The 23528-nt window shown below is 30.0% G+C and overlaps 4 protein-coding genes across 10 annotated transcripts in view; 2 read left to right on the forward strand and 2 right to left on the reverse strand.

Annotated features, from left to right (window-relative positions):
- Positions 1–9975, forward strand: part of LOC105257070 (diacylglycerol kinase 1) — an 83184-nt gene extending 73209 nt beyond the window's left edge. For all 4 annotated transcript variants that reach the window (XM_025414917.1, XM_011267433.3, XM_011267432.3 and 1 more), the window contains 11 exons: positions 243–292; positions 1934–2008; positions 2220–2457; positions 2639–2844; positions 3307–3480; positions 3796–4084; positions 4575–4699; positions 4865–5152; positions 5348–5549; positions 5710–5891; positions 6291–9975. In XM_025414917.1, coding sequence (XP_025270702.1) covers positions 243–292; positions 1934–2008; positions 2220–2457; positions 2639–2844; positions 3307–3480; positions 3796–4084; positions 4575–4699; positions 4865–5152; positions 5348–5549; positions 5710–5891; positions 6291–6380 — 1919 coding nt within the window. In that variant the 3' untranslated portion in view covers positions 6381–9975. The remainder of the gene's footprint in view (positions 1–242; positions 293–1933; positions 2009–2219; positions 2458–2638; positions 2845–3306; positions 3481–3795; positions 4085–4574; positions 4700–4864; positions 5153–5347; positions 5550–5709; positions 5892–6290) is intronic.
- A 1179-nt stretch (positions 9976–11154) lies between these two features.
- LOC105257071 (enhancer of mRNA-decapping protein 4) lies at positions 11155–16254 on the forward strand. The gene is made up of 9 exons (XM_011267436.3): positions 11155–11387; positions 11548–11616; positions 12174–12382; positions 12603–12985; positions 13064–13332; positions 13422–15073; positions 15152–15359; positions 15447–15737; positions 15872–16254. The coding sequence occupies exons 1-9, from the start codon at positions 11377–11379 to the stop codon at positions 16059–16061; spliced, it is 3282 nt and encodes a 1093-aa protein (XP_011265738.1). The 5' UTR covers positions 11155–11376; the 3' UTR covers positions 16062–16254.
- A 1490-nt stretch (positions 16255–17744) lies between these two features.
- Positions 17745–19028, reverse strand: LOC105257072 (rRNA-processing protein UTP23 homolog). Its single transcript, XM_011267437.3, has 3 exons — positions 18785–19028; positions 18441–18673; positions 17745–18311 (listed from the first exon to the last, which is right to left on the reverse strand). The coding sequence occupies exons 1-3, from the start codon at positions 18899–18901 to the stop codon at positions 17900–17902; spliced, it is 762 nt and encodes a 253-aa protein (XP_011265739.1). The 5' UTR covers positions 18902–19028; the 3' UTR covers positions 17745–17899.
- Positions 19029–19599: 571 nt separating this feature from the next.
- Positions 19600–23361, reverse strand: LOC105257073 (ribonucleoside-diphosphate reductase large subunit). Of its 4 annotated transcripts, none has more exons than XM_025414948.1 (13): positions 23296–23361; positions 23068–23151; positions 22872–22906; positions 22682–22770; positions 22330–22507; positions 21895–22258; positions 21525–21820; positions 21266–21428; positions 20776–21164; positions 20520–20707; positions 20127–20435; positions 19792–19977; positions 19600–19709 (listed from the first exon to the last, which is right to left on the reverse strand). In XM_025414948.1, exons 3-13 carry the CDS (start codon positions 22888–22890, stop codon positions 19656–19658), a joined length of 2235 nt encoding a protein of 744 aa, XP_025270733.1. In that variant the 5' UTR covers positions 22891–22906; positions 23068–23151; positions 23296–23361; the 3' UTR covers positions 19600–19655. The 4 variants fall into 4 exon arrangements, with proteins under 4 accessions (XP_025270733.1, XP_025270734.1, XP_025270735.1 ...); XM_025414949.1 differs by lacking the exon at positions 23296–23361 and adding an exon at positions 23233–23270; XM_025414950.1 differs by lacking the exon at positions 22872–22906.
- Between the last annotated feature and the right edge of the window lie 167 nt (positions 23362–23528).

A 23528-nucleotide genomic window follows, 5' to 3' on the forward strand; every position in this document is an offset into this window, starting at 1 on the left:
TAACTGCTTTTACATTAATCATTGGATATTTGGCCTTTAGAAAAAAAATTGAAAAGTCCATACTAGAAAGAATGAGAATGACAAACAAAATTTACGAGGAGACTCGCGTGTCGGCCAGCAGTCATCCTCGATTTTCTGCCACAGTTGTTACAAGTCTATCCCGCTCAAACTTGTAGTGCAGCTGCAACTTGTTGCGCAGCAATTTCGGCTTGTGTTAACTCGGTGATGCTTTCTTTTTTCAGTCATGTTCCGGCTGTATGATACGGATGGGAACGGTGTCCTTGACACGAACGTGAGTAAAGAGCGGTTGTTATCTGTTAATATGAATGCATCACGACGACATGTGTGCAATGCAATACTTAACACGTCGCTTGCATAAAGTGAAAATATTTGTTAATTATTATACAGTAATGTCATCATAGAAATCAAATAAAAATCGTGTCATTGCGCAATTTATGAATATTTATTTATGAATATTTATTATTGAAATAATTACAAACGATAGATAAATAACACATGATAAAATATTACTGCTAATTATTTTAAAATCATTTTGATTTAATTTTGATTATAAAATAATTTAGAGATATCAACAAAACTGACTTTTTTCCGATGAAAATAGATTGACCTTTGCTGCTTAAGTAATAATAGCGGTATAGAATAGCTTTAGTTCTGATATTAATAGAAGAGATAAATACTTGTTCCATGCTCTCTGTTGACCGCACCCATAATAGGCACGTCAATTGACATGTACCCTCTGCGATCCGTTACAACGTGAATTATGTGGAACGAACGCAATTTCCGCTTTAGTGACGCGCATCATTGACCTCTTTGTAATTGAGAGATCAGAAAAATTATGTGAATGAATTGATTAATATTCTTTTCGTGTATAACAATGAAATTATAAACTGTTAATATTATCTAATTACAATATATCAATAATTTTTTAAAATATAATCAGTATAAAAGTAGTAATATAATATAGTATAGTGTTTTTCTAATTGACAGAATATTAATAAATAAAGAAATAAATATTATCGATTAATTTAAAATAAATTAAATACAAAATTTAATTAAATACAAAATTAATTAAATACAAAATATTGTTCTACTATTTTGTGTATTTAAAATAATTAAGATAAATATATACTTTTTTACAAAGTTTGCAGAATATTCACAGAAATTTCATTGTTTCACAAAGCATTTTAATTTTAAAATACCGTAATCTAATTTCGTAAGAATCAAATAAGCATTTTACATGTGAAATTGATTATGACGTTCAATGCATTCGTCATTCACTCAATGAGGGATTAGATACGCGTGCATATTGATGCATCGATAGAATATACAGCAGGAGTGAGATTTACGCGTCGACATGAAATTGCGGTCGAGAAGGATGTTGGGAAAACGACGATCGGCGTCGTCACATAATGAGTTCCATATTGAATAAATCATTCATATCACGATGTACAAATTATGCGTCGCGTTGATAAATATTCACAGTACCGATAGCGGAATCATGGGAAAGGCAGACGTTATTAAAAATGAGGCGAAGCCACTACTTTATTCAGATCTGTTCAGCTAAAGCAAATAAGCGGCCAAAAAAGAGTTTTTAATCAAAGATATATTAAAACTGTCTCGCGATATATAATGTATGTACGTCCTTCAAAGAAGGAAGATGATCGATATATCTTAATATACGCGATATATAGATATATCGATATATCTTAATATAATATATATATTATAATTTATATATATTTTTTAAGCGATATGGAATTTAATAATTTAATAAGATTAAATTATACACAAATAAAATATGATATATATAATTTAACACAATGTTAGTAGAAAATGACACATGCAATGCAACATTTATTTATTCTTTATTTATTCTTTCGTTGTTACTAATGCTATTATCATGCGTTTTTAGGAGATGGACTGCATCGTGAATCAAATGATGAATGTCGCGGAATATCTCGGTTGGGATGTCACAGAGCTGAAACCGGTAAGCAGGAAAAGAGCTTTTAGCGAATTATGATATTAATGAACTATTCTGAAGATTGGAATCATCTTCCTATCATCTTCCTATTAATAAATCCAATAATAATCATTTTCTATTCTAAGAAGATATCAACAAAATTATAAGAAATTTACCGAAGCTGCCGCAATTGGAATATACGGGATCAATAAATGGAAAATAAAACTTTATATTTCAGATCCTACAGGATATGATGATAGAAATTGATTACGATGCAGATGGTACAGTCTCATTGGAGGAATGGAAACGAGGGGGTCTTACAACAATTCCTCTCTTGGTTCTTCTGGGTCTAGATTCCCACGTAAAAGAAGATGGGAATCATCTGTGGAGATTGAAACATTTCAGTAAACCAGCGTATTGCAATCTTTGTCTAAATATGCTGGTTGGTCTCGGCAAAAAAGGACTCTGTTGCGTTTGTAAGTATAAGAAATCCATAATATTTTTCCTATTTCACGATGCTAGCATAAAACAAAATTGTGCGAGAAGTGCAATCAATATCTCTAAAAATAGGACACAAGTACGTATTTTGTGCATACAATGCAACAAAATCAACGGATAGATACAATCGTCATTAAATGACCAAGTTCCCTTTTTCAGTTTGCAAATACACAGTACATGAGAGATGCGTTCAAAGAGCGCCTGCCTCCTGTATAGCCACTTATGTCAAAAGCAAAAAAACATCCCAGACAATGATTCATCATTGGGTCGAAGGTAATTGCCACGGGAAATGTTCCAAGTGCAAAAAAACGATCAAAAGTTACAACGGCATCACCGGATTACACTGCAGATGGTGTCAATTAACGGTGAGTATAATCAAAGTGATACACAAAATACAAGGCAATAGGCATCTATCACATCATATCGTTTTAATTAATTATATTACATTATCAAAAATTAGAATTTATTTATAACAATATAAAAAATAAAAGAATATTCTAATAATAAGTATATGGTTTAAAACTCAAGCATTATAAAATAAATATAAATTTAGCAATTAAAAAGAAAATGTTTTGTGTATTTAATTATATTACTTATATTTCTTTTCTTTATGTCGTCTTTAACAAATTCTTTTATTTAAAACTAAATAATTAGATAATGCGAGTAAAAATATTTTAATTTAAGTAGTTCGCAGTTAGAATGTTATAGATATGAGATATGTTAAATATAGATATGAGAATGTTGTAGATATGGAATTTTTATTAATTAAAATGATAATGGATGAGGATACTTATAGCTGTATGGATATTTCCATGGGAATGTTGCAGTTGCATAATAGATGCGCGTCACAAGTACGAGCGGAATGTACGCTTGGAGAGCATGCGGTACATATCCTTCCACCTACAGCGATTTGTCCCGTTGTGCTAGATAGACAAAGATCGTTATCGAGGGATAGCAAACGAGGTAGCAAACACGGTCAAGATACTTCATCCGTCAGCTCCGTAAGTGCGATATAATGATCTGCATTAATTGTCTCATTACATGCCATTTTCATACGAAAGAAAGAATATACATGAAATACTTTTCTACTTATATGTTTAATTATTGGAAAAATTATAGCTTGTTTAATTCTTTTGTAAAAGATTTTAATTTTAAAACGCGGTAGAATATTTTTAACTAACAAAATACATTATTTAAAGGAAATAATATTAAGAAAAATGTTTAAAGAAAATAATGAAATAAGAAAATAAAATTCTTAGGGACCATAATAGAATAAACATGTTCTGCAACATGAGTAAATGTAATGAACTTTATAGGGTGGTTTCCTAAGCTGCGGTAGTTCGAATCAACAACCAGCTATGTCTTTTCAAATTTCTCCACCGGAGGACACAATGCCGCTCTTAGTATTCATAAATCCAAAATCGGGTGGCCGACAAGGGGAGCGAATGCTACGAAAATTTCAATACATTTTGAATCCTCGACAGGTCCATAATCTAGCGATTGGTGGACCTATGCAGGGTTTACAAATGTTTAAGGATGTGGAGAATTTTAAAGTAATCTGTTGTGGCGGAGATGGAACTGTTGGCTGGGTTTTAGAAACGATGGGTAATGCATCATGATTTAATAATATCTTATTTGATTATTATTTTATTTAATATTTGTTATTATTTTATAAAAAATATTTTTATGAAATATTAAAAATATTTATTTTATTATTTTATTTTATTTAATTAAATTTATCGAAAAACTTGTGAAACGAATAGAAGTGCTATTGAATGTTTGAAGAAAACGCGAATAAAAATGGTGTTTTTTAATAAATTTTGTAATATGTTACGTGTTAGATATAAATTATACAAATTATATATAAATTCAATAATAAATTACGGAACTTTGTCGAATATCATTCATATAAATTAGAAATGGAATTTAATAGATTTTTTATTAACTAATTACGAAAAATAAGTTATTATTTTGATGCTGCCTTAATAAAACATTAACGTTAATTAATATTATATTGATGTTATTTAATGTTATTTAATGTTAATGTAAGTTTTAGTGGCATTGTAATCAGTACTTTTACTACTATTTAATTCAGATCGTGTACAATTTGAAAAACAACCTGCTGTTGGCGTTATACCTCTCGGTACAGGAAATGATCTCGCAAGATGTTTACGCTGGGGTGGTGGTTACGAAGGAGAAGCAGTGCACAAAGTGCTTAAGGTAAAGTAAGCTATATGATGTATTTAATATTTTAATAATATTCCAATTATGAGAAATTATTTTTATTTTTTACACATTATTGTGTAAAAAATATCTGACTTATTTAATGCACCATATCAAAGATTGCTGTAAGAATTCGTTATACGAAATCTAAATGGTTCGCAGAAAATAGAAAAAGCGACGCAGGTAATGATGGATCGCTGGCAAATAGAAGTTTCGGATCAAAAAGACGAGAAGAAACCGAATCAAGACAGTATACCATACAATATCATTAATAATTATTTCTCGGTTGGCGTTGACGCTGCCATTTGTGTCAAATTCCATATGGAAAGAGAGAAAAATCCTGAGAAATTTAATAGCAGAATGAAAAATAAGCTGTGGTACTTTGAATACGCAACTACGGAACAGTTTGCTGCCAGTTGCAAAAATCTTCACGAAGATCTCGAAATAATCGTAAGCATAAATTAATAATTTTTCATTCGATTAATAAACCAATACATCGAATATCAAATATTCAATATTTAGATGAATTAATCAATCATATCTATTTTATAATTTCGAATACGCAATAGATGAATTTGTAATCGTTCAATCAATTTCATGGAATTAATGGAATTCGTGACATTACATGCATTTCATCGATTGCAGTGCGATGGTACACCTCTAGATTTGGCGCATGGGCCATCTTTACAAGGAGTCGCATTGTTAAACATTCCTTTTACTCATGGAGGTTCGAATCTTTGGGGTGAACATCATACGCGGCATCGTCTTGGTAAACGAAAAAAGCGACCGGATAAAGAACTTAGTACCAGTAGTTTCAATTCCGTAGATCTCACCGCCGCGATTCAAGGTGAGTTATTCATTTAACGTGCAAGAAATGATCAATTAAGCATGAACAATTTAATAAATGTATTTTTGCATCTCGTTCGTGTGCATAAAATATCACAAGTATAAATAGAATATATTTGAAGAATTACCTTTTTCTGATGATACTACGTATTTACCGGCAGACATTGGGGATAATCTCATAGAAGTAATCGGTTTGGAGAACTGTTTGCACATGGGTCAAGTGAAGACTGGATTGCGACATTCCGGTAGAAGACTAGCCCAATGCAGCAGCGTCACTATCATTACAAACAAACGATTCCCCATGCAAATCGACGGAGAACCTTGGATGCAAGGTCCTTGCACGGTGAGCTGAAACGAATAGTGAAATATATAAATATTTAGTACGATACTAAAATAAGTGGAACATATATTTTAGCATGATTTTTTTTTTACATGAAAAAGTTCTACCGGCTTAGTTAGAGAGAACAGAACGGAAATATGTTTTCAGTAATTTTTATTAAATTTTGTTTTATAATAAATTTATCTTGAATTTTTATCAAAAGATATTTCGCACTACATAAAACTTTATTATAAATGAATTTATTAAAACTTTATTATAAATGAATTATTTAGAATGAATATTTTTGTACTCTTATTTATTTTGTACTCTTAGTTTATTATATCATAATATTATATATGTAATATACCATTTTATTTTTATTGAACAAGTTGCAAATTGAATGAAAATGGTTCTCTGATATAGATTCGCATTACACATAAAAATCAAGTACCAATGTTGATGGCACCACCGCCAGACAAGAGTAAAGGCTTCTTCCGGTTTTTAAGGAGATGAATACAATAAGCTTTACGCTTTTAGCGAAGGAGGATGGATTCTATCGAGTGAAAAGATCAATTCTAACTCAATCTCTAATCCAGTCTTGTTATTGTCCGGCATGTTTAATCCTCTTTATTATGACAGCTGTATCGATTTCATACGTAGTCGCAGCTTTTCATCTAAATGCGAAGAACGCGAGCTCAGATACTCATTTAAACACGAAGAACGCGAGCGTCAACGCGTCATAGGTATTTTTATGTACAGTATTTTTCAAACTAAACGGAATTTCATGTCTTAGTCTTAGATATGCCAAGCGGTAGGCTCGACTGTCTTTAAGCCTTGAATGCTAGCAATTTTTGATCATTTTTTAATTCTCAATTGGCGAAATAAAAACATCGAGCGGAAAAGGATTAATTCGCCATACGATAATAATTCTGTCGCTTAACTTACGTATTGCCTTTCAGCTGCGAATCGATAGAGATTATATTAATATTAATGAAAAAGAAATTGTGATTAAAGTATCTTTCAGATTTAGCGAAAATAAACTCGTTTGTAAAGATGTCGCCCTTTCAATTAAGAGTCAAGTTACTTCGCGCAAGTCATCAATTGCTCGGCGAAAGCTTTCTGAATTCTGCTGCTTTTTATATGTGTGCAAACCGACTGGCGCACATATTTATGCAAGAAATAAACAACACATTGACACGGCGAATTGTGCGGTGTCGTGCAAACGAGAGTGGAGTTGTAACAACTACTTCAATTTAGAGCGCGTATGTAATGATATAATTCTTTCAAGATCTATCGCCGAACAATTAGCACTTTTAGCGTAGAAAGGATGGGCAAACAAATGGACTGGACTGGTCGACATATTTTCGCTTACGTGATACGTGATATATTCCTAATTCTGGTTCTCCTTTGCACGAATCCGTCCGTCAATCTCACGAGTCACATACCTTCCTCTCTTAATTCTAAGTTTTTTGTAAGGCTTAGTCGTAAACGCTTAGATATAAATCAGGATCTATTTATTTATTTATTCAATATATTTATTTATTTATTTTTCATATACTTTATAAGTCAGAGCAATATATCATAAGCATATCAACGAGCGAGTACGATTGCGTAGCACGTTGTAATGTGTGCTGTTTGGTTGTTAACATTTATGAGAAATCATGAATCACGAGTTAGAGAATTAATAGATATCATTTAATCCACGTGCGGATTATAATTCTCGATAATAAATACAATATAATTTGTGTCTTTATGTCACATTTATATCATTTTTGATGATTGTAATTATTACTTTTCATATATATACTTCATATTTTTCATATACTACTTCATATACTATTTTTGCACTTTGTGCTTGTAAAGAATTATAAGTAAATTTTTCATAAATTCATTGATTTATGTTCTCTTATTACGCGTATGAGCGCCTGTATTTTATATACTCTTGATGGCCCTATACTGTTAAGTAATAGAATGCTTCGAAGCACTTTTCCTTCTTCTCTGCTACAGTTACTCCGATTAAAACTTTATATATCAATAACACTATTGGGCGATTCATTTTTTAGTATTTCCGTAAATGTTAAGAAAAGAAGTAGCCAATCTAGCCATTAAGTGTACTGTTTATTAAATCATATAAATTCTATTTCCATGCACTTGTTAAACGCATTTTGTTAATGTATAATATAGAATCTGATATATATATCAGTTTTAAATCTAATGTAGCGAAACGAAATTTTATGTTATTGTAATTTTATTAAATGTGCTGTTTATTAAATTATATGAATTCTATTTCTATGCACTTGTTAAACGCATTTTGTTAATATGTAATGTGAAATCTGAGATATGTATCAATCTTGAATCTAATGAGTAGTGAAACGAAATTTTATGTGTTTTTGTAATTATATATATATATATATATACACATATATGCAGCCAAAGAGGAATAATATAGTAAATACGATTTAAAATCCCGCAGGGACCATCTCGATATATATAAACAAAGACGATTTTAAATTTTCATATCTTCGTGCAGACCGAGATTTTAATCTTTTGTAAGATGCTTAAACCGTCATCTCTCGCAGCTATCTAGATTTTACTTGCGTCTACTATGCGGAATAAATTAATAAAATGTGACAATTAGTTGATTTAAAAACGAAAATACCGTGTAAGTAAAATAGTATAGAATTTACAATTATGATGATTCAAAGTACAACATTACTTCCGCAAAGTAGATGATTTAGTCTTTTTCCAAGCACTGATCGCTCATAATCGTCATTGTTTTTTATCGCAATCTTCCGTGACGATTAATGCGGTTGATTATAGTTGATTAGAGTAATCGAAATATTACGCTTAACAAATGAAACTTGTAACCAAAGTCTTAATTTTCGAGTTGTTATCTATTAGTGATCAAATTTTAGGGGAATGAAAAATGAAGAGGAAAATGAAAAATCGTCGCGAGGACAAACAGGAGTCTATCCCTGCGGTCCATTTGACATGTGAATATTAACGGCACAATAACGACGATATTGTTTTTCTATTGGATTGGCGCAGTGTCTCAGTGTGCTTTGTCATTGTGTAACATTATATATGATGTAAAAAGACCCAAAAAATTTACCCATTTATGCGGCAGTACGAAAAGTAAGATGTTTGCTTGAGAACTTGGAAATTCGAATGCACAATTTACGGCAACAAATCTCTAAATAGTTCCCGAGATAAAAGAAATGAGAAGATAAATGTCGTATTATATGTGGACGATATTCCAAGAAGAATCTAGCGAACATTCAGTATCTCAAGAACATGTAGCTATTTCATCGTAAAGAAAATACATACAATAGCAAAGCATGAATCGGACAAAGTATACATAAAAGTTATAAAATAGAATTTTATTGCAAAATTTTCACATACACACACACGTACATGATTCTAAAGCATGATAGAAATAAATCAACTAATTTTGCAAGATTGATATGTAGAAAAAAAATAACATCCAATATATATAATAATAATAATAAAAATATCTATAAGATTAGGATGAAAATTTATTATGCTAAAATTGTAATTCTTTTTCGGACCATTAACGAATTTCAAGCAAGAAAAATTCCTGAAGAAATTAGTATATTAAAGACAAAATAGATAACAGCAGTGCACATAATTTTATAAATTTAAATATAAATTAACAATTTATTTTAGAAGAACAAATTTGCCTGTAATTTCCTTTCAATTTTGTTATTTTTCGTACGACTAAAATGCGTAGCAAATTACAGATTTTTGAATTTTTTATGTTGCTAATAACCGGGCAAATATTGAATATTATTGAGAACATTATTTAATTATTATTATATATGATATTATAGTCCGATTCACACTTTTCTTCTCTCGCTTTCGATAGTGATCCGCAAATACGTCTGATATACGAAATGTATGCGTTATAGTTGTTAAGCGCTACTTACGAATATCCGACATTAGCTGAATTTACTGCCATCTTTTTTTGGGTCTATGTACGTTTGAGCACTACTGCCATTTTCCAAAGGATAGACACGTACGCGAATGAAAAAAGCCTGTCTATAGTGTAATATAACATAAGAAATAAAGTGTAAATTTATATCACGTATATTTTTCCTATTAATGATTTTTCAATATTTCAGAATTTCGAAGCAATTGTCGTTTATCTTATCGAATAAAGATAGAAATATATTCGCATGGCGCAAATAATTTTTCGACTTAAATGCGTATATATCAGATATTTAAGAATTTATCATATGTACATTTAACACTTGCTAGAGAGTCAATTTTTAAATATATATTTCTCTCTCTTTAATGTTGTTAAATATGTTATATATTTTTTACAAGTGAAAATTTTCTCCCAAATTTTAAAAAATTTCTCATTACTCTATTAACGTTTTTAAGATTTTCTTCAGTTTTTATACTTTTTACGTTACATCTCTAAAGCTTTTCTTAGAAATCTTTTTCTTAAATGGAAATTTTTATATTCGATTAAGCAAATTTTTCATTTGTATATTTTAAAAGAGATGCATTAAAAAAAAGAAAAAAAAATTATATATATTCGAAAAAGAGAGAGAATATACATTTCATATTTCTTTTATATATTTAATATAATACCTACCAAGCAGAGTTAATCAGCACGATACGAATAATGAAGCGTCCAATCGTCATGACAATTGTCTAAAACGAAGGGTATAAAATCTTAGATCGCAAGAAAAAGATTTTAAACGTATTAAAAAACCTTCAATTAGAATGTTGATTAGGCAGAAATACCTCATTCCGTGACAAAAACCGTATTAAAGCCACATCCGACGACGACTTTATCCTCGCGCACTTTCACACTTTCCGCCATGATGGCGACGCGATATTTCGAATCTTGTACATACGCGAGAGAGCTTTACATTATTGTATTTCTTATTTCATCGGATATCGCGCGCTATACATACACATTTTGTCGACTTCACCACGATACAATTAACTATTCTCTTATTACTTAAATAAACGAAATCCGATAACGTTATATACAACGGAATACAAAAAAATGTGTATTTTTACCGTTCAAAAATGCTTACGCGCTCATGCTTTGGCGCTTCATGACGTACCAGCGTTGGATGACATTTCATCGAACGACAGGCGTCGCGTCGAACGTGCTGATTGGCCGCTACTGCGAGGAACTTTCGAAGCCCTAGAAATTCTCTATCGAACAGCCAATCGGCATGGACGATCTTTCCATCGTACAAATGTGATATTGGCCTTCAAGATATATATCAATCTGATATCAGTCAACGTCAATGTGAATACAGTATCAAACGAAAGGCCTCGTGAACGACACTGGTTTCCACTTTGCTTACTGACAAATGGATGAGAGCCGCCTGACGTTTCGCTCTCGTTGAAATTTTCAAATTGACCTCGCGTGCGCGAATATCATCGTCACGACGATCTGTCGGTGATGAACGCACAGCTACTCGATTGATCATATTCGTCTTGAACGAGCGACATAGCAGCATTTATGCCTGAGAGGTGCGTATGAGAGATTTTGTAATACATCGAATCTCGCGTGGGCGGGAGGGGGGGAGGAGGGCATGTTACATATACCGATTACATCGGTTAAGGTTAGGAATCGCTTGGACGAGCCGGGCGCGTATAATCTGTGTGATATCGTTGAATCGTTATTTTGCAGGAACGCGGCTGGCGAGATGAGTAAAACCGGGGAGAGCAATTTGAGGCATCTCCACTACGAGCAAACAGTGTAAGCATCTCCTAGAAAGCGAATGCACGCTTTGACAATCATGGTATATACATGAGTTTTGTCCCACTAAATGGCAAGACCGAATGCAAACATTATTGTTCTGGCACTTCTATTCAGTTCTCTTGTAAAAATATAGAGATAAAGGGAAGATTGTCCAACATGTGAAAAATCCAATGTTTATTACATTGTAGAATGATTATAATAACTTATCTATTTATTAATTTGCATCTGATTCGTCTCTTTATTCTGCTTTTTACAAACTTTTACATTTCTAAGGCTTTTTTTTTATAACATTTTATGTGGGAAATTTAGATATATTGCATCAAGCGATAAATTGCACGTATCATGGTTTTATGGCTCTTATCTCGAATATTGTGTCTAAACTATCTCAAATTTCCATGTGAATGCTATAATAGCATATTCTTTCATTGATGTAGTTTTTGCATTTATATTTGACTTTTTTTTCCTTATACTTAAGAGAAAAATTTATGATTGATATATAAGATAAGTTTATTTTGTATAAAAAGAATTATATATATAATATTCTGTTCCTGTAGGGAGTTCAATGGACGAGAGGATCAACATTCAGTAGAATTATGTAGCACAAATGTAACTATTATTCCTTCCCCTGGTGATCATGATCACGGTAGCTCAAAAGTAAAACTGAAAAATATCGTTGACTTTACTTGGGATCACCATCTTTATACTGGTCAATTGTTGGCTGTCCATGTATCTGGAAAATATTTAGCCTATGGCATAAAAGGAGGTAATATTTTAGAGAATTATTGATTTGCTATTTATGATTTTTTGCCAATGTAATCAAAGTATCTTCTGCTTTACTTTATATACAATTGTTTCAATTATTAAAATTGATTCTTTAAATATTTAATAAATATTATTTATATATCTAGAAAAAATTTGATTAAGTTAAGTTATTATACTTAAGTTATTATATACTTCTACTTAAATTTTTTTCTATGTTTTAGTTACTGGTACTGGTGGTGCATTAGTTCGTGTTGTATATAAAGAGTTGGAACATAGGGCTCTACTACGAGGAATGCGTGGTGCTATTCAAGATCTTGCATTCGCCCATGTTTCAAATGCGATTCTTGCCTGCATCGATTATACAGGATCTCTTTTTATACATACAATTGAACCAACACCATCTGAATTATTATGCAGTTTAGTATTACAAGTAGACGCGGAAGATGTTTCTCCAACTAGTCATCGAGTAATTTGGTGTCCTTATATCCCAGAAGATGATGCTTCCGATGGAGATGAAGTATCAAAATTATTAGTTCTTACTCGTGGTTCTAAAGTTGAATTATGGTCTGTTGCAATGGTGGCATCAAGATTTAGATCAATAGAGGTATATTTAAGTACAGTTGACTATACTTAAATGAAAATACACAATTGAAAAATATTTTTATCCTCTTTCTTCTGTCAGATAACAAATCCAGCTGTTAAAGAAAGCGGAGGGATGATGGAAATTGATCAACACTCAGGAACAATTATTGAAGCAACACTTAGTCCAGACGGTACTGCTTTAGCAACAGCTAGTACAGATGGAGAAGTAAAATTTTTCCAGGTCTTCCTGCATAATAATTCACACAATGGCCAACCACAACCACGTTGCTTACATCAATGGAAACCTCATGGAGGACGACCTATTTCTTGCCTATTTTTCCTCGATGATCATAAGCATTATCAACCTGAGTGAGTATTTTAAAGATATTAATTCAATTTAATATGTATAGATTGACCTATTAAATAGACTAATAAAAGTGTTACTATTTATTTCTCAGTGTTCAGTTTTGGAGGTTTGCTGTGACAGGATGTGACAATAATTCAGAATTGAAAGTATGGTCGTGCGAAGTGTGGAGTTGTTTACAGACGATTAAATTTACCCCCAATCCTTCTACTGGTAAAATGCCAGTGTTGAAAGCAGGCTTAGATCTTAGTGCCGGATATCTATTTCTATCGGATATTTATAATAAAATTTTATATATATTAAGTCTTTCAAAAGACAAAGGTGAAGCATTGGCTTGCATAAGCACGGTATCAGAGTTTCTCCTGCCATATCCTATTCTAAGCTTTGGAATCGTCGATGCTGATCAACGCAAGATTCGATCGAATGGCGAATCATTAGAAGACCTATGTACATGTGAAGAGATTGAAGAAAACGATGAACAACTTGTCATTTACATGTATCTAGTTCAACCAAAATCTTTACAAGAGTGTCACATTGCTTTTAAACCTGCTTCACAAGCAAGTGGCAATTATCTTATAGATACACTTACTCATGATTCGTTAGATTATTCCGAAGATTTGCCGGATATGGGAACCGTCACTCACAATGGTATTTCCGGTGAGAATTGCGAGAGAGAACGTTCTTTATCCACTACAATTGAAACAACGATTAATCATAATACCAGTGGCTTAAATCTGATGACACCCGATGCGTTTAGTTCACCTGCAAAAAAAGAGAATAACGAACTAGAATCTAATTCCGGAAGCCCGGAATTAGGGAAAGTTTTATCCAGCAGTCCTTCTCTTGCACAAGCAGTGCAAGCTTTGAACGTATCTGATCCACCACTTGCAAAAAACGAGATGGAAGAGCAAGCCCCTGCTAGTTGTGGTAGCAGTCCTTCTAGAGAAGTAAGAGAAATTTTGTCTCTTACTAAACCAGACGAAGAAACCGAAATTGATAACAAATCAGAAACAAAAACAAACGCCGACGAAGATTGGTCTAATATCCCAATGGTCTTGCTCAAAGATGTAAATATACATGCTATGCAAGAATCGGAGGAATTTTCTGACGAGAACAATTTACAAAGGCAAAAGACGAAAGATGAGTCGAAAGCAATATCTCTTTCAATTGACGATACTGGAACATCGTGGCGACCGAATAGTGATATCAATAATGTCGAATTGAATAACAAATTGAAATCTGTTTTAGAAATAATTCAAGACCAGTGCCAAGAAATAAAAGAATTGCGGACAGAGGTAATCAGATTACGGGAAGAATCGCCATCCACGCGAATAGAATCTGCATTGGCGAGAATATCTCAGCAACAAAATGCGAGTCTAGAACAAACTCTGTACAATCAAATGGCTCGTCAACATGAATTTCTAAACACATTCGAAACAACGATCAAAGATAAAATTGAAAGTATCTTGCCACGTACAATTGAAGAAATGATAATGCCTTTAAAACATCAAATGAGATTAGACGCGAATCAAATGGATGAACTCTTTCAGAAGAATATAACTGAATTAATAAACAGTGCGCGTGTAAAAGATGCCTTAGCTTTGACAGCTGCAAATGCAGCTAAACCTGCTTTGGACGTTGCCTTTAAAGAAATATTCACAAGTTTTATTTTACCTGGCATGGAAAAGATTTGTCAAGTTATGTTTAAGCAAATTCAAGATATCTTTATTAAAGGCACTCATGAATGTAAATAGTATATGTATTTTATCAGTATAGAATAATTGTTTCTTTAATGTTTTATGTACATGATATCTCTTTACATAGATCTACAACATATTGACACCATCGTCGAGAAGCAATGTCAGCATCGCAATGAACAACTCAGTGAAGCATTATCAACATCAGTACGTGAAGAATTACAAACTGAACTGAATAGAATTTTAACGACAACACAAGATAGTACCATTCGAGCAATTCGTGATTCCATACGGGAAAATCTGAGTCAGCAGCTTACAGAAATTTCTAGTGCGCGGTAAGGGATATGTCGCAAACTTGAAGTTTAGAATTACGATTATTTAGATGCAGATAAAAATTTCAATAAATGTTTCTCAATTTACAGATCAAGAGCTACAACACCTGCTATACCTGTAGCTGCTGTAGCTGATACTCAAGCACGTGTCATGTCTCTTCTTCAAAGAGGTCAATTAAATGCTGCTTTCCAACAGGCTTTAAGTGCAAGCGATTTAGGATTAGTAGTATTAGTATGCGAAAAAACGGAACCTTCGAGAGTATTTTCGTGTCCAGGAGTTCAGGGACAAGGTTCTAGATGTATCTTACAGCAACCTGTGATTCTTTCGCTCGTACAGCAGTTATCTGCTGATTTAGGACATCGTACAGAACTAAAACATAGGTAATTATGTTCCTTTAATTTAGATTATATAAATTATATCGATTGACATAATATAAGAATAGGACACAATTTTTATTCTATTTGCAAAATTATTAAATATAAACAAGAATCATATTTCTTTATTATATACACAGGTGGCTAGAAGAAGCAATATTAAATTTAGATCCAACTGATCCTGTAACACGAGAACATATGGGCACCGTGCTAATAACTCTGCAAAATCAATTGGCTACATTTGTAGCAAATAATCCGAATCATCGATCAACGCGTCGCATGAAAATGCTCGCTATGGCTGCGCGTGCACTATTAAATCAGCATCCTTGACCGCCACACTTGTGAGATCATTTAAATATACAATATAAGATTTTGTACGTTTTGTTTAAAAACTACTTTTATCTAAAAAGCAATATTTGCGAAAGTTATGTTTAAGACTGGCAGTGACTTATATAAAATATGAAACAAATACTTTAATGAATTTACTCGTGCTATATCAAAATATATTTAAAACCGATTTAATTTTATCTTACAATATCTATCTATGCATTTAATATGCAATTAATTATGTTATTCATTTTTATCTGTTTAAATATTTTACAATAAAAACTTTTTTTAAAGAGTTTTTACATAAACTGCTTAATTCAATTTTTGGGACAAAAATAGAAATGTTTTAAGTTGAGCGCAAAATATTGATTTGACGATAAATTAATACTAGAAAATATTCAGTATTAATGTTGATGAAAAAAAAATATTTTTTGTTCTATCTTTAAACTCTGCATGAAGGATGTTATAAAAGGATGTAAAGATGAATTTTCACTTGTAAGTTGATAGTAAAAAGAAATATAAAAAAAATATTTCTTCATATTTCATATTTAAATTCTGACCTTAAATATAATACATGGATTTCATTCACTATGAACTTGTTATATTTAATCATACTTATATGTGAAAATGTGGTAAAAATTATATTGTAAAAATTTTTAATTAAAATATCTAACTTTGAAAGAATTTTTTAGCTTGATAATCATTTATAAACACAATGTTTTATCTAAAAACAATCCTATATTTTTAGGATCAGTAATTTGTGAATTAGAGACAAAAATCTATTAAAATAAGTATAATTAATAATTATATTTAATTGAATAGTATAATTATGTTTAATTGAATTGATAAGTATAATAATAGTTAACATTGAATTGAAGGATAAAAGTACATATATATGCATTTTTAATGTTAAATTGGTCTGATAATAAGTATTCAGAAACATTTTTAATTTTTTAATTTTTTAATTCTGAAAAATTTTAAATTTTCTGCCACTTTTTTCATATAATAGTAAACTTACCAGTCATTTTACATATATCATACTGTAGTATATATAAAATGTAGTATTGAATTTTGAATGTCTGAAAGTTCTTAAAAATTACTTGTAAATAATGCTATGCTGTGTATATTGAAAAGATTATTTTTCAACATTTTTGTACTTTCTACATATAAAAGTTTTGAATTTCAGATTTATGTCAACTATATGTGTATATATTATTATATTATTAGTATATTATTTTATACATATACATATACACATTCAGATATGGTGTATATTCTTGATACTGTATGTTATCTAATATTAGCTAATATACTAAAGAATATTGTACATTTTATCTATATCTGAAATTACTTTGAAACTGTAAGCATTATTATTTCTTTCTTTAATGAGAAACAAAATCAAACGCATTCATTGTAAATGATTGCATTAAAAACAAGTAACATTTCTTACTCGTCAATAACAAGTTTTATAGATATTGCATATTATAGTAGAAGGAAGGAAAATTCACAAATTCTTTAAACTTTCTGTGGTGTTTCTATAAAAACTCTTGTATTTATACATTTTTCATTATAAGAATTCTATACAACCAATTAATTTATATTGCAAAAATATTCATTAACAAATACGTTTATAAAATAAAACATGAATAAGGTATATTTTAACTTAGAATAAAGATAAATGAATGCTTTATTCTTTTTTAATAAATCCATACACAAGTATTGTATCTTATATACAAGAAGGTACTATTTTTTTTCTTTTCAATTATCACATTTCAATCATTTTTATTTTTTATATATCATATTCGTGGATTGTTCAAAATTTTTGTGAATTTAACAAAGTTCTATGTCTCACATTTATTCTTCAATTCTATTACTAAAGCCTCTTTAATATGTGGTGCAATTTTAATCTTTCTTTTTCTGACTTTCCCAGATTTTATACCATTTTTGCTCAATATTGTTTCTGGTTTTTTCTTTTTTTTCAAGCAACTAAGTGGATTTGGTCCTCCTTTTTTCTTCTTTTTCTTCAACTTATCTTTTTCTTGCATTATTCCTGCTTGCTTTTCTAATACCTTTATATTTTCTTTTTGCCATGTAGTCATACCCAAATCTTTTTGCATAACTTCTGCACGTTTACGACTTGCTTCTGAAGGAGATTCTAATGTAGGTGTCTTTCCATGTAAATAAATTAAAGGAACTCCTGGAATTAACCTTAACCTATCTTGAAGCTCACGATCTTGCGTTGCAATAATGTATCTATAACAAATATAATTATATACAACCTTATATATATTATAAAAATATATCACATCTCCTATAATTATATTATATATCTAATTCTTCATGATTATATATATTTAATATATGAAAACTCATATAATGTACCTTGAACTATTATCTTTTCCTATCATAGATCGTAAACATTTTGAACCACTTATTGGTTTTTTCTCATGTCCACACTTGTGTATAGCATATTGTTTTACTATTTGTGTAGTACCATTAATTGATGTAGAAAATATACCAAGTTTTTCAGTCTCAGAAATAATACATGATGTTGTTAACAATTTTAATTCAGATTGAAAGTATTTTTTAAGTTGCTCCTGTATGTTGAATTTGTTCTGAAAAGTAATGAAGTATACGAAATATAAAAATATAAAATATAAATTTAACATTGAAATCTAATAGAAAAAAATTGAAAATTTTGTTTTATATATATATGTAGAACTAACCTGTAATGCTGCGAATGCAAAGGTACCATCAATAAGAATTTGAAATGGTTGATGAAATTTATAATTATTTACATAAAATCCAAGATTTTTTCTAGCTTTTTTATTTCGTGAAGTCATTTTCAAATTATAATTAAACTTTCTTTTCAAAAATTATACAAAAACAATGTATACATTCTATCTCTCTTATTCCACAGAGAAAATCAGGAATCCTCAAGAGAAATGGGACAAAGCAGCCATTAATGAAATAGCGGAAGTAAGATTACGCGCCATTTTTGAATAAAAAAAATAATCGAAAATGTCTACATAAATTCAATTAAAAATTTTTTTTTCTATAGAATAAGAAATAAAATAACTAACATGTACATCATAAAATAAAATGATAATTGAGAAAATATAAAACATAAGAAAATAGAAAATAATTTTGAACAAATTTAAGAAATTTATTGCTTATATTATTATATATTCTTACATACAAATACAATTCATTTACTTTAGGTGAAAAAGTCATGTCTTTATTTAATTATAATTAATATGACATATTAATTTGAAAGTGATAAATACAAATTTTTATTGTAATGGTTTATTAAAAACATTAAAAATAGTGTATATATATATACATATATATATATATATATATATATATATATATATATATATATATAGAACATACACTATATTTTCGATATGTATTAGTTATAAATAATAATATTATATCCTTGTCTATGTTAAAAAAAAATTTGAACAATACTATGTAATATATGTTTCGTTTTTAGAAACTTTTTTATTTTTATATGAGAAAATTTACGTATTTTTACTTTTAGTATATTTTCTTCTTATCCAAAAATGATTTAGTCTTATCATTTTTGTCATTTTATTCTGTTTCAGATCCACTGATTATAACATGACAAATACTGGATTTCAAACCCTATAAATAAAAATGCACAATATATTTAACATTAATATTCAATTTAAAAATTATATGTGTGTGTGTAATATTTTATATTTACATTTTCCCAAGCATAAAAATGCATAGATGTAAGCTTTTCTAATGGATCAATCATATGGACATTTAAACATTGTGATTGATCGATGAAAGGTCCACGACAGGCGGCCATATCAAAAATAGTTTTTTGTGGCATTTCCCAAGCCGTTTTATAAAGAAGTTTTAATTCGTTTGGTATATCCTCAATATTCTGTGGACAGAAACGAGAAAAGTTTATTTTACAGTATGTCGATTTTTTAAAGCATCTATATAACATAAAATCAATTTGTGTATATAAGTAAATTAAATAATAACTATTTAGTAAATTAAATAATAACTATTTAAATAATAACTATTTACTTGTATAGATCCGTCATTATTAATGATTTTATTACATATGTTTTCATCCCAAAGTTTTTTTTCAATTAGATCTCGCAACAAACGTGGCTTAACAATTCGGAATTGTTTAGATAATGCATGTATCACATAAATGTTGCTTGTATATGGCTCAACTGATACATTATTTTCTAACATTTGTGCCATAAATGCATCTGACATTTGCGCTATTAATAAAGAATTGCGCACACCATGTTCTTCGATCTTTTTCTTTAATGTATTCCAGTCCCATAAATCTGTTGGTTTGGCATTCCACATATCGTACTGTAACATCTATGAAGAAAAAGCAAAATTGCCTAGTTTATACATGAATAATCTTCATATGTGAAATTAGAAAATATTTTTTAGAATACTTACACCTTTACTAATTGGACTACCTTTATATGATACATATGAACCTTTCTTGATAGCTATTTCACAACTAGCTTCTAAAGCACCATAATAGAGAGTCTCAAAAATTTGAATATTGAGTTTGCGAGCTTCTTGGCTTTCAAATGGATATCTCATTAAGATAAATGCATCTGCTAATCCTTGTACACCAATACCTAATGTTTTAAAAACAGATTTAAACAAAATTAGATATTTAATGTGTAAATTATACACAGATACTTACCAATAGATCTATGTTTCTCACAAGACAATTTTATTTCCGGAAGAGGATAAAAATTAGCATCAATCATTTTATCCAAATTGTAAGTGACAATTTTCACAATTTCTTTAAGCTTATTAAAGTCAAAAGTTTTCTTAATAGGATCTACAAACATATTGACAGCAATTGAAGCTGTATTACACATAGCTATTTCGTCGGAACTTGAATACTGAATGATCTCAGTGGAGAAACCACTGCATTTAATTGTGCCCAAATTTTGATGATTTGTTTTTCTATTACAATGATCTTTATAAACTATATATGGTGTGCCTGTTTCAAATTGTGTTTGAATGATAAGAAGCCACAAATCTCTGGCTTTAATCTGTTTTCGAAAACGTCCTTCCTTTTCATATCTATAAATATATATTTATTTTGTAAATTATATAAATTATATCCTTTATATAATATTTAATTTTGAAAATAATATATTAAGAATATCGTAATAATTATTTACCTTGTATACAAAAGTTCAAATTCTTCACCGTATGCTTCAATTAAATCAGGACATTCATGTGGACACATCAGACTCCAAACATCATCATTAAAAATACGTTGCATGAATAAATCTGGAGTCCACAATGCATAAAACATATCTTTAGCCCTCAATTTTTCCTCGCCTATAATAGTTAATTTTAAAAAACATTTATATATGTATATAAATATGTGTGTATGTGTCAAAAAACATACTAAGAAAAATAACAAAAAATAATAACCAATATTCTTTTTAAGATCCAAAAACTCAAAGATATCAGCATGCCATGGTTCTAAATATACAGTAACTTGTTCTGTATTTTTTCTAGAAACAGTTGCAATAGATGTATTGTATGCTTTCAACATAGGTACCAATCCATTTGATACACCTCCTGTGCCTCTTATAGGTGTATTTTTTGCCCGAATACAATGTACATTGAATCCTATATCACCATTATAATGACAAAGAACAGCAGACCTTTCCAATGTATCCAATATTCCATCTATGCTATCTCCAGACATTGTCAGTAGAAATGAGCTATAAGAATCATTCATTCAATAACACATATATTTAATATATAAAACTACTTTAAAAACTACTTAAAAAATCACCTAGCCATTTGTTGTGTAACAGTACATGCAGTATCTAATGTCTGTGCAGGATATATAAAATATTGTTTTGAAAGAAAATTGTATGTTTCAATAGCTTTATCAATATCATCATCATGAATAGCTATAGCAACTCGCATCAGCATATGTTGTGGTCTTTCAACAACCTTTCCATTCAACTTTAATAAGTGATTAGTTTCCAACATTTTATATGTAGTATAACTATAATTAAAATCTCTGTCATATATTATTGCAGAATTTAATTTATCTGCATTGCTTTGAATAATTTTATAATATTTTTCACTGATTATAGGTAAACGTTTGTTTGTAATGGAGTTTTTTGCATCGTATAAATCAGCTATCACTTCTGCATAATATAACAAATATTAATAAATTATATTAAAAATAAATAATTTACAATAACAATATATTTCTTACCACTAAAAGTCTTTTTTGTCTCTTTATGCAGATTAGATATGGCAATTCTAGCTGCTAAAATCGCATAATCTGGATGCTGATTGATCATACTTGCTGCAATTTCAGATGCCAAGTTGTCCAATTCAACTGTTGTTACGCCAGAATACAAATCAGTTATAACACGAAGCGCAATTATAGACTGTAAATAATATAAATATTATGTTTTTTTCAGATTGATATAATTTTTCATATATTATAATAAATTTTTATCAATTTTACAAACTTTTTCAAGAAAATATTACATAAATTACGTTAATACATATAAATAAACAAAAGTTATATCAATTAATTTCCTTATTTGTAATATACTTACTGGATCCACATAATTCATATCCAAATCGTAACATAATGTCTTGATTCTTGCAGTTATTTCATCGAAATGCACAGGTTCTTTACGTCCATCTAATAATAAATAAAAGTTATGTTTAAAGGCAGAAAATCAGTAAATGACATGTATTTGTTAAATCATAATGTATGTAAATGTATTTTTATTTTTTAATTACCGCGTTTTAGTACATGCATGTTTCTTGTTCAGCCACTTTTAAAACAATTTATATTAATATTTTGATTTCTACACAATCCTGAATTCTACGTAATTCGAACAATAATTGTACAGTATAAATACAGTAACTAGAAACCATCAACTGACTGTTATGAAAATTTTACCCGCGAAACGGAAGTGGAAGCAACATTACAAACCGAAGTTTTGCGCACGTGCAGCAGTAATAGCACCAAATCCACCAAATATAGCGATACATATATAAAATCATGATAGGTCTCTTCCTAAAGAAAAAAAATAAATAAAATAACGATATTTATATACAAAGTTCAATGTAGCAAAATGATTTATTAAAAGACAACAACATTAAATAATGGATGAAAGTTATCATATGTATGATAATCAATTATATTATAGCAGAGAGAAACCTGAGAGCGGCCACCTCGCTTTAACGGGTATATTGTCCTAATGCGCTCCCTGACAAAGTGGACGTCAACTACATCCATTAGAGTCGATAATAATACATGGTTCGTGTCTGAGCTATGGTTCATGTCCAAGCTATGGAGTGACCCCAAAAGTGATACTCCCTCTATGGACATTCAAAACATGGACATGAACTACAAACACTAAGTCCACGAATGTTCTCAGAGGGTAATATATA

Source organism: Camponotus floridanus, unplaced genomic scaffold (genome assembly GCF_003227725.1).
Source record: "Camponotus floridanus strain SB8 unplaced genomic scaffold, Cflo_v7.5 scaffold91, whole genome shotgun sequence".
NCBI classification, from domain to species: domain Eukaryota; kingdom Metazoa; phylum Arthropoda; class Insecta; order Hymenoptera; family Formicidae; genus Camponotus; species Camponotus floridanus.